The 18,393-nt window shown below is 47.2% G+C and overlaps 1 protein-coding gene across 2 annotated transcripts in view; it reads right to left on the bottom strand.

Annotated features, from left to right (window-relative positions):
- Positions 1-9,185, bottom strand: part of lin9 (lin-9 DREAM MuvB core complex component) — a 95,592-nt gene extending 86,407 nt beyond the window's left edge. Inside the window, exon 1 of one of the 2 annotated variants that reach the window (XM_048531849.2) lies at positions 9,119-9,185. In XM_048531849.2, the coding sequence (XP_048387806.1) occupies positions 9,119-9,149 (31 nt within the window). In that variant the 5' untranslated portion in view covers positions 9,150-9,185. Of the gene's footprint in view, positions 1-4,207; positions 4,281-9,118 lie in introns of those variants that run through there. The other variant, XM_048531850.2, reaches the window with a different exon arrangement.
- Positions 9,186-18,393: the final 9,208 nt, after the last annotated feature.

Raw genomic sequence — 18,393 nt, 5'->3', positions numbered from 1 at the left:
TTCACAGTCTCCTATGCAGCCCCTTGTCAAAGGCCTTCTGGAAATACAAACAGATTACATCCACTGGCTCTCCTTTGTCTGACTTGCTCCTTAACTCCTGAAAGAATTCTAACAGATTTGTCAGGCATGACCTCCCTTTGACAAAGCTGTGCTGACTCAGACCTATGTTATTGTGCAGGTCCAAGTACCATGTAATCTCATCCTAAATAACGGCTTTTAAAATCTTACCAATGACTGTATGGCTTAGAAGGGGTGGGCGCTGGGAAGTTGTTTCCGTTAGGCAGGGAGCCTTAAAATTAGAGGGGCTAAATTTAAAACGGAAATGAGACAACATTTCTTCAGCCAGAGATTAGTGGGCTTGTGGAATTCATTGCCACGGAGCACAGTGGAGGCTGGGACGTTAGATGCCTTCAAGGCAGAGATTGACAAATTCTTGATCTCACAAGGAATCAAGGGCTACGGGGAGAGTGCAGGGAAGTGGAGTTGAAATGCCCATCAGCCATGATTTAAATGGCGGAGTGGACTTGATGAGCCGAATGGCCTTACTTCCACTCCTATGTCTTATGGACTGAGGTCAGGCTAACTAGCCTATAGTTTCCTGGCTTCTGCCTCCTTCCCTTATTAAGCAGGAGTGTTAGATTAGCCATTTTCCACTCCTCAGAGAACTTGCCCGACTCGTGATTTCTGAAAGATCACCACCAATGCCCCAAAAGATGACCTCAGCTATCTCCTTCAGATCCTGCAAGAAGTCCATTCGGTCCAGGTGATTTATCCTCCTTTAGACCCATCAGCTGCCCCAGCACCTTCTCCTTAGTGATGGACACAACACTCACCTCTGCCCCCGATTCTCTGAAAGTTTAGTATACTGCTAGTGTCTTCCAGTGAAAACTGGTGCAAACAACCTACTCAGTTCCTTTCTCATTTCTTCATTCCCATTACTATTTCCCCAGCCTTATTTTCCAGCAGTCCAATGTACACACTCACCTTTTAGTGATATAAACAATCTTGCAATCTTTTTTATATTACCAGCTAGTTTACTCCCATATTTCAACTTCTCCTTCCCCCTTATTGCTTTCTTATTAGTCCTCTGCTAGCTTTTAAAGGCCTCCCAAACCTCTACCTTCCCACTATTCTTAGACACATTCTATGCTTCCTTCTTGCTTTTATGCTGTCCCTCACTTCCCTCGTCAGCCATCCATACCACATTCTTCTCTTAGTATGCTTCTTTATTGGGATGAATTTCTGCTGGGCCTCCCAAATTACTTCCAGAACCCCCTGCCATTGCTGTTCTACCCTCTTCACTGCTGGGCTCCCCCTTCATCTCTTTGTAGCTACCTCTATTCAACTGTAATACCGTTACATCTGATTCCAGCTTCTACTCCTCAAGCTGCAGGGTGAACTCTATCATATGATGGTCACTGACCCCTTGGAGGCTCCTTCACCTTCAGGTCTCTGATCAATTCTGCCTCATTACACCCCAAGTCAGATTATCTGTTCTCTAGTGGGCTCCATCACAAGCTGCTCCAAAAGCATCTAATATACACACCACAAATTCCTTTTCTTGAGGTCTGCTACCCATCTGATTTTCCCAGTCTACCTGCATAGTGAAGGTCCCCATGGTTACTTTACCAGTGTCTTTCTTACCGCCCCATTTATTTTCTTCCCCACATCCTAACGACAGCCAAGAGGCCTCTACATAACTCATCAGGATATTTTCTCCTTTGTAGTTCCTCAACTCTACCCACAGAGATTTGATGTCTTCCAACTCCACATGCCTTCTTGCTATTGATTTAAGTTCATTTCTTACAAAGGTGGCAAACTGGCCCTTCTGCCCTGTTACCTGTCCTTTTGAAAGAACCTGTATCCTTCGCTATTTAGCTCCCAGTCCTAATCCCCTTGCAGCCACACCTGCGCTACCCACAACACAGTACCTCCCAATTTCAATCTGCGCTACAAGTTCATTTACCTTGTTTCATATACCATACACATTCTCAGTCCTGAGGTGACGATGTCTCTTCTCATAGAAGCCCTCTCATTGGCTGTGCCTGAAGTTAGATTCCGGTCCACTTCCATACTCTGTCCTATTACTTGTTCTGGAAGCTTAAATAACACCTGCTGAGTCCTTCTCTCCTCCACCACCACCACCTCCCCCAACTTTAACTTCTACCACAATTTTCCATGTAACTGAAAATACCCTACCCCACAACTTAGTTTAAAAGGCCTATCTTCAGCCCTAGTTCCGTGATTCACCAGGACTCTGATCCCAGGATAGTATACTTGTTTATTTTTAAAGCCATCATTGTAATAATCAGAGTTGCAGAGGGATCTGGGATTCCAAGCACATGAGTTGCAAAAGATTAGTATGCAGATATGCTATGTAATTAGGAAAGCTAAGGATGTTATTACTTATTATAAGGGAATTCAGTTGAAAGATTGAGAGATTATACTTCAATTAAAACTATGAAGATGAAATCACCATAGGCCCACAGGACCATAGGGGTAGTCTCGCATTAGAGACAGATAGTGGTGGTTTAACCTGACATCTCCATGCCTCAAGCAAGGAGAGAGGCTGAGAAGGACAGTCCTTCACAGTGCAGGAACTGAACATACGTTGTTGGCATCACAACCAGCTTTTCAGCCAACTGCGCTAACTTAGATAAGACTTTGGTCAGGCTACATCTGTTGTACTGCGAACAGTACTGATGTCCTTATTTAAGAAAGGATGTAAATGCATTGCAGGCAGTTCAGAGAAGATTTACTAGACCAACACCTGGAATGGGTAGACTGTTTAATGAAGAGAGATTGGACAACGTAGGTTGCATCCACTGGAATTTTAGATGTGCAAGAGATGACTTGATTGAAATATACAAGATCCTGAGGGGACTTTACACAATGAGCGTGAGAAGGACATTTCCTCTGGTCAGAAAATCTATATCTAGGGGGTCACAGGTTCCAAAACAAAAAGGTAACCATATAAGACAGATATGGAGAATTCTTTCCCCTCAGAAAGTTTAGCATCTCTGGAACATTTTTATTTCCTATAAAGGCAACATAAGCAGAGTCTTTGAATATCTTTAAGGAAATGGTTGATATCACCAGCTTGCTTAGGTATTGCCAGTCGACCGAAAGGTTAAAAATCAGATCAGTCATGATTATATCGAGCAGTGGCGAAGGCTTGAAGACCCAAGGGGTTGACTCCTGATCTTTGTTCACGTGTATGTATATTACCAAATGGAGACAACCGTTAAGACTAGTCTTTAAACTGACAGGGGACGAGGGGACAAAAACACATGCACACACCTGGTACTCCCTGTCACTGAGGACAGGTTCTATTTATGTCCTAAGCTACACAGTAATCAGAAGATTGCTGTACTGGACAAGAAGAAAATAACCAACCACCGTCCTTCCTACCTCCCACTTGTAGAATTAGTGAGATCCTGTAGAAAGGCACAGTAGATCAGACAGTCAGTGAGGTCAAGTTCAAACCAAACAAGCTCTGATGGCCACTATCAAAATAAAAAATGACTTGTGCTATTTGGAGATTAAGTGCAAGACAAAAAGTATACACACGTCAACTGTAATTACAAAAACGGGAGCACAGAAAGCTAAACAAATTAAAATTACATATCAAGAACTGACAACAGCAGACAGAGGCTGCATTCCAGACAAGGACCTGTCATCACAATGCTCTCCATTTCTTCTTTCATGGGCTGGAAGCGTCCCTCATTGTTTTTGATACCTAGGGCTAAACCATTTCAGAGATGGCAGTAAACAGACCCACAGCAACGCAGATGACCGAAGTTACATGCAGGCCAGGACAGGGGCTTTAAATTAACCAGATATGTTTTTATTGTTACTGAATCCAGCATTTAACTTCAAAAAATTTAAATTGTCAGCTGTTGTGGTGGGACCTAAACCTATGTCCTCACAGCCTGAGTCTTTGGATTACTCATCCAGTAACAATATCATTAATGCATTCATCTCCATGCTCATAGACTACATTAACTATGCTCTCAAACTTGTAGGGAGAGCACTACTGTACTTTCAAATATCCATAATACTGACTAAGTAATTTCTACAGTGTGCAACAGCAAGTTAGGAAATAAGTAAAATAGAATCATATCTAAGATTGCAGGTGGAGGAATATGCCAGATGAAAAATTCTGACGTGATTTTTAAATACTAGCAGAATCTATTATTTGACTTACTTTGCATTCCTACAATGCGGATATCGATCACTGGTTTACACTGAACACGAGACGACCAGGTTGTGGCTGTAGTTGTAGTGATGGTTACAAAGGAGTCATGCAGAGAAGGAGATAGGTTTCTTTACTGTACAATCGCTTACAGGAGTTCTACATTGGAGGATGAATCATTGAGATGGAAACAATGCAAAGCTAACTGCAACGCTGATAATCCACAAGCATGGAACACCCACAGGTTTTTGAAAATGTATTCTTGGGATATGGGTGACATTAGCATGGCCCATTCTGAGTGGCTGTCCTGTAGATTTGAGCTTTCCTTTGAGTGGCTGAACATTGTCTGGTCTTGGGACTTGCACTGGAGTGAAGATCTTTAAAGGGGTTAAATATGGGGAATTATTTTAAACTGTCCCTCTTCAGCAACTACACCATCCCTCACCACCTCCTCCGCTATATTGATGACTGTATCGGTGTTGCCTCGTGCTCCCGCGAGGAGTTTGAGCAGTTCATCAACTTCGCCAACATGTCCCACCCCACTTTCAAATTTGACTGGACTATTTATGACACCTCCCTCCCCTTCCTGGACCTCTTCATCTCCATCTCCATCTCCAGAAACCAATTCACCACTGACATCCATTTCAAACCCAGTGACTCCCACAAATAACTCCTCTCACTCAAATGCCTGCAAAAAAATGCTATCCCATACTCCCAATTCCTCCGCCTCTGTTGCATGTACTCCCAGAATGAGGCATTTTACTCCAGGCCATCCCAGATATCCTCCTACTTTCAGGACCGTAATTAAGCATATCCTCAACCACATCTCCTTCATTTCCTGCACTTGTGCCATCAAAACCCCTCCTCCCAACAAGAATAGTAGCAAGTGTCCCCCTGGTCCTCACATACCATCCCACCAACCTCTGGATGCAATACATCATCCTCTGTCTTTTCCATCGCCTACAATCAGAGTACACAAAAGAGATATTTCCCTCTCCACAGGGGCTGTTCTTTCCGTTACTTCTTCGTCAGCTTTACAGGCCCTACCAATTTCTCCACCACACCCAGTACTTTTCCCTGCAACTGCAAGAGGTGCAACATCTGCCCCTACAGCTCCCCTCTCACCTCTGTCCAAGTTCCCAAACAATCTTTTCCGACCTGGCAGAGATTCACCCGCACTTTATCCAGCCTGAGCTATTGTATCCATTGCTTCCAATGTGGTCTCCTCCATATCAGGGAGACCAAACATAGACTCGGGGACCTGTTCATGAGACCTTCTCAAACCTTTCAGTCACTATCCATTTTAATTCCGCCTCCCACTTCCCTGACGACATGTCTATCCTTGGTCGCCTCCACTGTCAGAGTGAGGCCAGATGCAAACTGAAGGAACAACACTTGATATTTTGCCTTGAGTGCTTACAGCCCATTGGCCTCAATATTGACTTCACCAGCTTGAAAAATCAGTCCACCCCAGCCTTATCCCATGGCCAACCCTCCCCCTCACTTCCCTGACGTGTCCATCTTCCTACTCACCTATCTGCTTCACCCTTCCCACAGATCAATCACAATAACCCCCTACCCTGCATCTCTCCTACACTTCCCCAAGCCCCCCGTGCCCTCCATCTTTATTTCTCGGCTCTGCTCCCCCTTCCCAGTCCTGACAAAGGTTTCAGCCCAAAATGTTGACTTCCCTGCTTCTGTGCTGTCTGACTTGATGTGCTTACTCAGCCTCACACCCTCAGACACTATCTTAAACTGTACTTTTATACTTGGGCCTCTGAAATTAGCTTCACAAGACTGCAGCACTGACACCCTAGGATCATGAAACAAACAGCAGAATCACTGACTCACAAAGAGGCATCCACTGCTATGAACAGCCTTTTGTACCATTCTGTTCATTTTAGTCCATTAAACATGTAGAGATTCAGAAAGCAATTATAATGAAGATAAAATACAGCTGTCAGAAATGTGAAATCCAAAGCATATTTAAAACCAATAGTGAGGGAAAGAGGAGGAGATGACCTGCAGGTTTTCTTATGGATGGATAAACAGAAGATTTGGCTTGATCCAATAGTACTAACTTGTGTGATCTTGTGATGTTATGAATAGGCGCAAGATAAGATAACAGTTTAAGTTACTCGCAGACCTTGGGTTTTTAAGTATACTGAGGGGTTCATTGCAGTATAATAACTATGGCGCAGTTTATTTATCTATGGATGGCCACATTGTAGAATTAATTATGGTTTGGTTTAATTAAATGAATGCAAGTCAAGCAGAAGTGATCTCACTAAAATTTTATAATAGGCGTGAGAGATTTGTACAATACATATTCATGCAAATCCAAAAAATCCAAACTCAGCTGGCTCTCTGCAGACAGCACGGTGAACATTATAACCTGGGGGGCAAAGTCATACCGATGGCTGCAGATCTGTCACTGGTAATGCGTAGCAATGAGTATTCCGGCATCTTACAGACACCAAACTAGATGTTCTTGCATGCATCACTATCAACACGTTGGACAGGCCCAAAAATGTTACTAAAGATGTTAGTCACATAGAACTTTACTGTTATACAATGACATACTTCTCAGGAGGCTTGGCTAACATCTGGCAATGACCACCATGGGGACACAGATTAGGCCCACCCAATTGTACCAACATCATTAAATGACCCCATTAGCAACAGATCCTAGGCCACAAACTAGGGAAGTCCTAGGTTAAAATGGAAACTCACCATAATAGTTTCCTTCTTCTGGTCAGAAGGTATAATCGGGGAAGGGAATGAAGAGTCACAATACAGCACAGAACAACATCCTGGTCATCCTGCTTATATCAGTTCAAAGGAGCTAGCCAATAAACAGTACTCCCCAAGTCTTCCCCAGAGCCCTTCAAATTTCTCCTTCTTCAAAGATGTAGCAATTCCTTTCCAAGCAGTAGCGCAGTTTTGTCAAAAGTCTGACTTGAGGAAAAGCCTGACTACCATCCAGTTCCTTGAAATCTATGACTATGTTTTAGGGATACAATGGTAATTCACAAATACACTACCATGCTGAAACATTCTGAAGAAGCAATCTGTTAAGAGTTGCAAGCACTTGCACAGTTCACAAAACTGTCATAGGTAAAGCAGCGATCAAAAACATTCAGTAAGCAAGTTTTTAATGGCAAAATTTATCTAAAATGATAAACTGTAAACATCCCCTCTCACTAAAAACTATTCTGCTCCTCTACACTGAGTAGATGAACCTGTAACCCATCACTCCCATTAAAAAATATTCACATGGACCTCAATCCAAACTCAGCAACATAAGTCTTGTTTCACACTTGCAGAAATAATCAACTGGAAAATGCATCAAAATTTACACACTTTGAACATGAAAAATGGCTAAGGCACTTGCCACAAGGGAACAAACAGCAAATAAAGAAGTTTGATAACCTCTAAAGATACTTTATGTCCTCCACTTCTCCAAACAAGACAGTGTCAGACCACAGATTAAAAACCTTCAGCAGCAACTTGTACCTATAGAGTGCTGTAAACATTGTAAAACATTGCAAGCTGTTGCGCAGGAGTGAAGCAACAAAATCTAATACCAAACCAAGGCAATCTTGGGGCAGGTGATCAAAAGCTTGATCCAAGTAGTTTTTTTTCTCAGAAGTGTTTTAAAGGAGTAAAGCGAAGTTTGTGGTGAGGAAATTGCAGAATGTAGGGCCTGAGAATGAAGGAATATGGAAAGAACTAATAAGGCCAAAATTAGAGTACAGATTACAGAGGATTGAGAGGCTGAAAGCAATTACAAAGATACTAAGGGTTGAGACCATCGAGTAGATCTGCAAACATGGAGCGAGAATTCCAGAAATGTAATTTGGAGCCAGTTTAGGTCAGTAAAGATGACCCAGGAACAGGATCTCATCAGAATCATTGCTTACAGACTTTTGGATGATGAGCCAGCCAGAAGTGCATCGAATACGCTACACAGTATCCCACATCTTTTACAGCAACAGGCTTAGGCTATTCAGCCCCTCACATATACTTCGAGCACTCATACCCACCCCGCCACTTTTTCAGCACTATCCAGGAAACCTCCAATGACCAAGACAAAACAGGGGGGGCCCGCCCCCAACAACGTCTTTGATGCAAACACACTGCAACCTCAAGTCTTCTCGCAAAACAGAACGGATCACAGCATAGAGTCACATTTGTCAGGCGGCCTTCAAATCCATTACATACAAAAAAAAACACATCAAACAAAAAAAACCCCACAGCATCTACATCCAGTTTCAAATTTAAATAAACAGTATCACAACTTTCCCTCGAACAGTGGGAATCGCGTTAAAGCGGACAGCCACCACAGCTACCCCCGCGACACAGACACACACCCCTCTCCAGCTGTGATTTATCTTTTCTAGCCGGGAATCCGTCTCCCCACTCAGCCCCTCACTCAGAGTCAGAGGAGGAGGAGGGCCTGTCCTGGGCGGATAGCCCCAGGTAACGGGGGGGGGAAACAGTCCGAGTGTGACAGCCGCCCACATCCACAGGCAGCTCCAGGTAGGGGTGGGGGTGGGGGTGGGGTGAGGTGATCCGGATCCGCCCCACGCCCCAAGCACCCTGTCCCGGCAGTCTGCGGCGGAGGAGGCCGCCCCGTGCGGACCCGGGATCCGCCGGTGCCCGGGCCCCGAGCTCCGGCCCCGGCCTGTCAGTCAGTGTCGGATCCTCGGCCCTCATCAGGCAGACTCCGCGTTCCCCCACCCGCCGGGCAGGGACACGACCTGGGCTCCCGGAGGTGGGCTGGATGGAGGGGAGGAGAAGGGGGGGGGGGTCGTTGGACGAGGAGGCTGCTGGCTGTCAGGGCGTCCCGACCCCTCGGGGAGTCTGTCTCCCTCCCCCTCCCGGATTTCCTTCCTTCCCCCACCCCCGCCCCGGACTCACTCTCATCCGGCAGCTCCTCCACCTCCGCCATCTTGAATCGGCCGCGCCGCTTTTCAAAGCGAGCCGCGCGGCATTCTGGGCGATGCAGGGCGGCAGAAACAAACCTTCGCGAAGAGGCGCCGGCAGAGCCGCCGGGGCGCGTGTGGCGTCGCGGGATCGCCCCCTGGGTCGGCAAGCTGGGAGCGGGCTGGCGAGGAGAGCGAAGGCGTGGGTTCGAGTCCCAGCGCCCCCCCACCCCCTCCTCCTACTTCATCAACGTCTTGCAGTAGGGCGGTGATTAGTTATATGGGGGGGGGGGGGGGGGGTCTCTATAAAAGTTAGCCTCACCGACTGTATGGAGTACGTGGGTCACCTTGAGCAGGATATTCTGGGGTTGGAGGAATGATCGAAGTGAATCCAGGAGGAGGCACTTGCTTGGTTGCCAGAGGTAATGGGAACTGGAGAATCCAAGATAACAAAGTGTGAAGCTGGATGAACACAGCGGGCCAAACTCACTGCGAAGCCTCTTCCAGGGATGCCTAACCTGAAGAAGTTACCCTCCTCCCTCAGGGCATAACCCTCTCTGATGAAGGGTCTAGGCCCGAAACGTCAGCTTTTTGTGCTCCTGAGATGCTGCTTGGCCTGCTGTGTTCATCCAGCTCCACACTTTGTTAACTGGCTTGGTTATGTTTCAAGTAGAATCCCTACAAGTGTGCAAACAAGCCCTTTGGCTCAACAAGTCCACACTAGCATCCACCTAACCTGAACACCACAGCATGGCAATTTCCCATGGCCAGTTCCACCTAAACCCGCGCACATCTTTGAACTGTGGGAGGAAACCCACACAGACACAGGGAGAACGATGCAAACTCCACACAAACAGGTGGAATTGAACCCAGGCCCTTGGTGCTGTAAGGCTGCAATGTTAATGACTGTGTTGCCCCAAAACCTGCAAAAAAACAAGTACCTGCTGAGCTTTTCCAGCAATTTCTGTTTTGAATACATTGTCACAACCCTAGCTTATTTATTCTCTCTTCACAGCTGAATTCTAACTCAGGGAACATCCTGGTGAATCTCCTGTGCAGCCCCTCTGGTGCAGTCACGTCCTTCCTATAGTTTAGTGACCAGAGCTGCATGCTGTATTTCAGCTGTGGCCTAACTAACACAATATACAGCTTCAATATAACCTCCCTTGCTCTCCTCTTCCAATACCTTGACTAACAGAGGTAAATATCACACATGCCCTCTCAGCCTTATCCACCTGTCCTGAGTTAATGAACAAATGATAGCCAGGAAAACACAGAGTTTAACCTTCCACATTAAATAGATGTTTACCTGCACATCTGTTAATATGGTATGTTGTATCTGCTGTGGCCTCCCCTACGTCAGGGACACCAAGAGAGGCTCAGAGACCGCTTTGTGGAGCACCTACATTCGGTTTGCGACAAACAACACCTCCCAGTCGCGAACCACTTCAACTACCCCTCCCACTCCCTGGACAACACGCCCATCCTGGGCTCCTCCAGTGTCACAATGATGCCATCCAGAAACTGGAGGAACAGTGCCTCATATTCTGCCTTGGAATCCTACATCCCAATAGTCTTAGTGGGCTTTACTAACTTAAAAATCTCTCCAGCCCCGACCTCATCCCAAGACCAGCTCCCCCCTCTCATCCCCGCCTCATTGACCTGTCCGTCTTCTCTCCCACCTATCTGCTCCTCCCGCCTCACTGATAATCCCCACCCCCACTTCCTACCTACACTCCCCTTTACTAGCTTCATCTCCGCTTCCCTGACCTGTCCGTCTTCTCTCCCGCCTATCCACTCCGTTATCAACCTTTTATCACCGGCCCCCTGCCTATTTATTTCATAGCCCCCTTCCCCTCCTCAATTTCTGAAGGGTCCCGAAACGTCAGCTTTTGTGCAGGACTCTCTCCCCCTCCCCCTTTTCTGATGAAGGGTCTAGGCCCGAAACGTCAACTTTTGTGCTCCTAAGATGCTGCTTGGCCTGCTGTGTTCATCCAGCTCCACACTTTGTTATTCCAGACCCAAAATGTCAGCTTTCCTGCTCCTATGATGCTGCCTGGCCTGCTGAGTTCATCCAGCTCAACACCTTTTTGTCCTGACTCTAGCATCTGCAGTTCCTACTATCTCTCACAGAGGACTCCCCTATTCTTCCAAAGAACACTGTAGGATCCTGTAAATTCATTTCAGGCACAGATGCCTCAGTTTAACATGCTTGTCTGAAAGTTGTGCATCATTTGCCCATTAAACAAGGCTGGATTCTGTGCTAAGATAACACAGTGTGGAGCTGGATGAACACAGCAAGCCAGGCAGCATTAGAGGCGCAGGAAAGCTGATGTTTTGGGTCTGGACCATTCTTCAAAAAAAAGAGGATGCTGCCTGGCCTGCTGGGTTCATCCAGTTCTACACCTTGTTATCTCAGACTCCAGCATCAGCAGTTCCTACTATCCCTGGATTCTGTACTGCTGTTTGGATACTGAAGCACAAGATTGCATGTGCAAGAGATCAGTGCTTAGAACCATTGAACAAGGCAGGAATGCACCTTTCACAGTTTGTAGTCACTGAAATATGCCAACATTGTTGAGCATGCCTAAGAAAGATACATCTAAGGAAGAGAATGTGCCAACTGATTTGATTTATTGTTGTCACATGTACCTAACTACAGTGAAAAGCTTTGTTTTGCAAGGAGTACAGGCTGATTATAGCAAACCAGGACATACAGATCGTACGGTGCTTAGACAGAGCGAGGCATACAAGGTTACAGCTGCACAGGAGGTCATAAAGCAAGATCAACATTATTTGATGTTACAGCTCATTCAGCAGTCTATTAATGGCAGGGAAGAAGCTGTTATTGAACCTGTTGGTGAATGTGGTCAAGCTTCTGTGCCTTCTGCCTGATGGAAGAGAACATTAGCAGGGCGGGTGGGGTCTTTGATGATGTTGGCAGCCTTTCCGTGGCAACGAGAAGTATAAATGGAGTCCTTGGATGGGAGAGATAATGGGACTGCAGATGCTGGAGAATCCAAGGTAATAACGTGTGAAGCTGGATGAACACAGCAGGCCAAGCAGCATCTTAGGAGCACAAAAGCTGATGTTTCGGGCTGAGACCCTCCATCAGAGAGGGGGATGGGGTGAGGGTTCTGGAATAAATAGGGAGAGAGGGGGAGGCGGACCGAAGCTGGAGAGAAAAGAAGATAGGTGGAGAGGAGAGTATAGGTGGGGAGGTAAGGAGGGCATAGGTCAGTCCAGGGAAGACGGACAGGTCAAGGAGGTAGGAAATGGAGGTGCAGTTTGGGGTGGGAGGAAGGGATGGGTGAGAGGAAGAACAGGTTAGGGAGGCAGAGACAGGCTGGGCTGGTTTTGGGATGCAGTGGGGGGAGGGGTCAAGCTGGGCTGGTTTTGGGATGCACTGGGGGGAGGGGACGAACTGGGCTGGTTTTGGGATGCGGTGGGGGAAGAGGAGATATTGAAGCTGGTGAAGTCCACATTGATACCATTGGGCTGCAGGGTTCCCAAGCGGAATATGAGTTGCTGCTCCTGCAAACTTCGGGTGGCATCATTGTGGCACTGCAGGAGGCCCATGATGGACATGTCATCTAAAGAATGGGAGGGGGAGTTGAAATGGTTCGCGACTGGGAGGTGCAGTTGTTTATTGCAAACCGAGCGGAGGTGTTCTGCAAAGCGGTCCCCAAGCCTCCGCTTGGTTTCCCCAATGTAGAGGAAGCCACACCGGGTACAGTGGATGCAGTATACCACATTGGCAGATGTGCAGGTGAACCTCTGCTTAATGTGGAAAGTCATCTTGGGGCCTGGGATGGGGGTGAGGGAGGAGGTGTGGGGACAAGTGTAGCATTTCCTGCGGTTGCAGGGGAAGGTGCCGGGTGTGGTGGGGTTGGAGGGCAGTGTGGAGCGAACAAGGGAGTCACGGAGAGAGTGGTCTCTCCGGAAAGTAAACAGGGGTGGGGATGGAAAAATGTCTTGGGTGGTGGGGTCGGATTGTAAATGGCGAAAGTGTCGGAGCATGATGCGTTGTATCCAGAGGTTGGTAGGGTGGTGTGTGAGAACGAGGGGGATCCTCTTAGGGCGGTTGTGGCGGGGGCGGGGCGTGAGGGATGTGTTGCGGGAAATGCGGGAGACGCGGTCAAGGGCGTTCTCGACCACTGTGGGGGGAAAGTTGCGGTTATCATCACTCCCAAGGATTTGAGCCTTTCAACCCGATTCATTGATGGATAGGGGTGTGTCCTCCTCCTTTCTTCTTGAAGTCAGTGATAATTCTTTTGTTTTTCCAACACTGAGAAAGAGCTTGTTATCATTGCACCAAGCCCCCTATCTCCTTTCTGTTTTCTGACTCATCATTGTTAGTTATCCATCCTCCCATGGCAGTATCATCAGCAAACTTGTAAATGGCATTCGGAATTTGACAACACTGTCTTGGCTGCACAGGAAGTACAGTAAAATCCTTGCAGAGCACCAGTGTTGAGGATGATCATGAAGGGATTGCTGGCATCTGTCTTCACTGATTGCAGTCTGTGGGTCAGGAAGCTTAGGATCCAGTTGCACAGGGCAGAGCTGAGACCGAGGTCTCAGAGTTTTGAGATCAGTCTGGAAGGTATAATGGTGTTGAAGGCGGCGCTATAGTCAATGAGTAGGAGCCTAACATAGGTGTCCTTGTTTGTACAGTTGGTCCAGGGATGAGTGCAGGGCTGGGGAAATGGTGTGTACTGTGAACCTGTTTCACCAGTAGGCGAATTACAGGGGGAGAAAAAAAACGAGGCCCGCTGAGATACGAGAGTCGATGTAGGCCTTGACCAGCCTCTCGAAGCATTTACTGCTGGGAGTTCTTAATAGGCCTCTGCAAAGTTCCAGGGACATGGAGGAGAGGATTGGCAAAACTATTCTGGGCAGGAGTGAAAGGAACAGGGTGGTCATTATGGGAGACTTTAACTTCCCCAACATTGACTGGAAATGCTATAACACTAGTACGTCGAATGGATCAGTTTTTGTCCAATGTGTGCAGGACAGTTTCCTGACTCAGTATGTCGAAGGGCCGACAAGAAGGGAGGCCACATTGGATCTGGTACTTGGTAATGAACCAGGCCAGGTGTTTGATTTAGTGGTAGGTGAGCACTTTGGAGAGACTGACCATAATTCGGTTATGTTTAGTTTAGCGATGGAAAGGGATAGGAACATGCCACAAGGCAAGAGTTATAGATGGGGGAAGGGCAATTATAATGCAATTCAGCATGACTTAGGAGGCATAGAATGGGTTAGCAAAATGCAGGGGATGGGGACAGTCAAAATGTGGAGCTGGTTTAAGGAACAGATATTGCGTGTCCTTGATAGGTATGTCCCTGTCAGGCAGGGAGGAAGCGATAAGGTAAGGGAACTGTGGTTTACTAAAGAAAGTGTATCTCTTGTTAAGCGGAAGAGGGAGGCTTATGTGACAATGAGATGAGATGGTTCAGATGAGGCGATGGACAGTTACATAGAACATAGAAAAGTACAGCACAGTACAGACCCTTTGGCCCGCGATGTTGTGCCGTGGAATAATCCTAATCCAAAAATAAAATAACCTCATCTACATTCCCCTCAATTCACCGCTGTCCATGTGCATGTCCAGCAGTCGCTTAAATGTCACTAATGACTCCGCTTCCACGACTACCACTGGTAAACTATTCCATGCGCTCACAACTCTCTGGGTGAAGAACCTCCCTCTGACGTCTCCTCTATACCTTCCTCCTAACACCTTAAAACTATGACCCCTCGTGGCAGTCAATCCTGCCCTGTGGAAAAGTCTCTGGCTATCGACTATATCAATGCCTCTCATTACCTTGTACACCTCGATCAGGTCACCTCTCTGCCTCCTTGTCTCCAGAGAGAAAAGTCCGAGCTCAGTCAACCTTTCCTCATAAGACAAACCCTCCAGTCCAGGCAGCATCCTGGTAAACCTCCTTTGCATCCTCTCCAAAGCCTCCACATCTTTCCTATAATAGGGCGACCAGAACTGGACACAATATTCCAAGTGTGGTCTCACCAGGGTTTTGTAGAGCTGCAGCATAACCTCGCGGCTCTTAAACTCGATCCCACTGTTAATGAAAGCCAAAACACCATATGCTTTCTTAACAACCTTATCCACCCGGGTGGCAACTTTGAAGTAGCAATGCACTTGAACACCAAGATCCCGCTGTTCCTCCACACTGCCGAGAATCCTGACTTTAATCCTACATTCAGCATTTAAGTTCGACCTTCCAAAATGCATCACTTCGCATTTATCCAGGTTGAACTCCATCTGCCATTTCTCAGCCCAGCTCTGCATTCTGTCAATGTCTCACTGAAGGCTGCAATAGCCCTCGATACTATCAACAGCACCTCCAACCTTTTGTGTCATCAGCAAACATACTAACCCACCCCTCAACCTCCTCATCCAAGTCATTTATAAAAACTACAAAGAGCAGAGGCCCAAGAACAGAGCCCTGCGGGACACCATTCAGCACTGACCTCCAGGCAGAATACTTACCATCTACAACCACTCTCTGCCTCCTGTCAGCCAACCAATTCTGAATCCAGACAGCCAAATCACGCTGTATCCCATACTTCCTGATTTTATGAATGAGCCTGCCGTGGGGAACCTTATCAAATGCCTTGCTGAAGTCCATGTACACCACATCCACTGCTCGACCCTCATCAACCTGTCTCGTGACTTCCTCAAAGAACTCAATAAGATTTGTAAGGCATGAACTGCCCCTCACAAAGCCATGCTGACTCTGTTTAATCACGCTATGCTTTTCCAAATAGTAATAAATCCTATCCCTCAAATCTTTCCAAAACCTTGCTGACCACAGACGTAAGACTGACTGGTCTGTAATTTCCAGAGATTTCCCTATTCCCTTTCTTGAAAAAAGGAACAACATTTGCCTCCCTCCAATCTTCCAGTACGACTCCCGTGGAGAGTGAGGAAGCAAAGATCTTCGCCAGCAGCTTATCAACCTCCTTTCTCGCTTCCTGGAGTAACGTAGGATAAATCTGGTCTGGCCCTGGGGAATTATCAATCTTAAATGTTTGCCAAAATTCCAGCACATCAACTTCCTCAATCTTGATCTGTTCGAGCCTGTTTTCCTGCTCCTCAAAGTTCTCATTCACAACAAGGTCCCTTTCCTTAGTGAAAACCGAAGCAAAAAACTCATTTAGGGCTTCCCCTATCTGCTCAGACTCCATGCACAAGTTCCCTACGCTATCCTGATCAGCCCTACCTTCTTCCTGATCATTCTCTTATTCCTCACGTATGAGTAAAATACCTTCAGGTTCTCCCTAATCCTTCCTGCCAAGCCTTTTTCGTGCCCCCTCCTGGCCGCCCTCAGTCCACTTTTGAGCTCCTTCCGAGCAAGCCTGTAAATCCTCTAGAGTTGTGCTAGACCCTTGCTTCCTCCACGGTACGTATGCTGCCTTTTTTCTTTTTGACAAGAAGCACCTCCGTACCCGTCATCCAAGGCTCCTTAATCTTACCCCTTCTTACCTGTCTCAGAGGAACAAATTTATACATCACTTGCAACAACTGCTCCTATGTCGTTGGTGCCTATGTGGACCACGACTTGGGGCTGGTCACCCTCTCCCTTCAGGACCCCAAAGACAAGCCTTCGCATCTCTGCTGGGCACTTTGTGGAACAATTGCTCCCAATCTGTACTTCCCAACTCCTGTCTGATAGCGTCATAGTTTCCTTTACCCCAGTTAAATATCTTCCCCTGGTACCTGCTCCTTTCCCTTTCCATGGCTATGGTAAATGTGAGGCTGTTGTGGTCACTGTCGCCAAAGTGTTCTCCCACCACGAGATTGGACACCTGTCCTAGCTCATTGCCGAGCACCAAATCCAAAATGGCCTCTCCCCTCGTTGGCCTGTCCACATACTGAGTAAGGAAACCCTCCTGAACACACCTGACAAAAATGACTCCATCCAAACCATCGGCACTAAGGAGGTTCCAATCTATATTGGGAAAGTTGAAGTCACCCATAACAACAACCCACCTACGATTGCACTTTTCAACAATCTGCTGGCCTGAGTTCTTCGATCTTCCTACTGCTATTTGGGGGTCTGTAGAAAAACCCCCAGTGAGGTGATTGCTCCCTTGCTGTTCATAACTTCCACCCAAACTGACTCAGTCGATAAACCTTCCTCGGCAACCTCAGCCCATACCACCTCAGGAGACGAGTCCTCATCAAAAGTTCTTTCTGCCACAGTTATACTGTCCTTGACCAACAAAGCCACACCCCCCCTTCTCTTTTACCACCTTCCCTGATCTTAATGAAAGATCTAAACCCTGGAACCTGCAACATCCATTCCTGATAATAAAATGTGAGGCTGGATGAACACAGCAGGCCAAGCAGCATCTCAGGAGCACAAAAGCTGACGTTTCGGGCCTAGACCCTTCATCAGAGAGGGGGATGGGGGGAGGGAACTGGAATAAATAGGGAGAGAGGGGTAGGCGGACCGAAGATGGAGAGTAAAGAAGATAGATGGAGAGGAGAGTATGGGTGGGGAGGTAGGGAGGGGATAGGTCAGTCCAGGGAAGACGGACAGGTCAAGGAGGTGGGATGAGGTTAGTAGGTAGATGGGGGTGCGGCTTGGGGTGGGAGGAAGGGATGGGTGAGAGGAAGAACCGGTTAGGGAGGCAGAGACAGGTTGGACTGGTTTTGGGATGCAGTGGGTGGGGGGGGGAAGAGCTGGGCTGGTTGTGTGGTGCAGTGGGGGGGAGGGGACAAACTGGGCTGGTTTTGGGATGCGGTGGGGGAAGGGGAGATTTTGAAGCTGGTGAAGTCCACATTGATACCATTAGGCTGCAGGGTTCCCAGGCGGAATATGAGTTGCTGTTCCTGCAACCTTCGGGTGGCATCATTGTGGCAGTGCAGGAGGCCCATGATGGACATGTCATCTAAAGAATGGGAGGGGGAGTGGAAATGGTTTGCGACTGGGAGGTGCAGTTGTTTGTTGCGAACTGAGCGGAGGTAATTATAGACCTATGAGCCTTATGTCTGTTGTAGGAAAAGTTTTGGAAGGATTTATAAGAGATAGGATTTTTGTGTCTCACAAACCTCATTGAGTTTGTTGAGGTGACCAAGCATGTGGATGAGGGTAGGGCAGTTGACGTGGTGTACATGGACTTCAGTAAAGCCTTTGATAAGGTTCCACATGGTAGGCTATTGGAGAAAATACAGAAGCACGGGATTGAGGGAGATTTAGCAGTTTGGATTAGAAACTGGCTTTCTGTAAGAAGGCAACG

Source organism: Stegostoma tigrinum, chromosome 4, assembly GCF_030684315.1.
Source record: "Stegostoma tigrinum isolate sSteTig4 chromosome 4, sSteTig4.hap1, whole genome shotgun sequence".
In the NCBI taxonomy this organism is placed as follows: Eukaryota; Metazoa; Chordata; class Chondrichthyes; order Orectolobiformes; family Stegostomatidae; genus Stegostoma; species Stegostoma tigrinum.
Note: the sequence above shows the minus strand (reverse complement) of the source record. Positions and strands in the feature narration are given on the sequence as shown.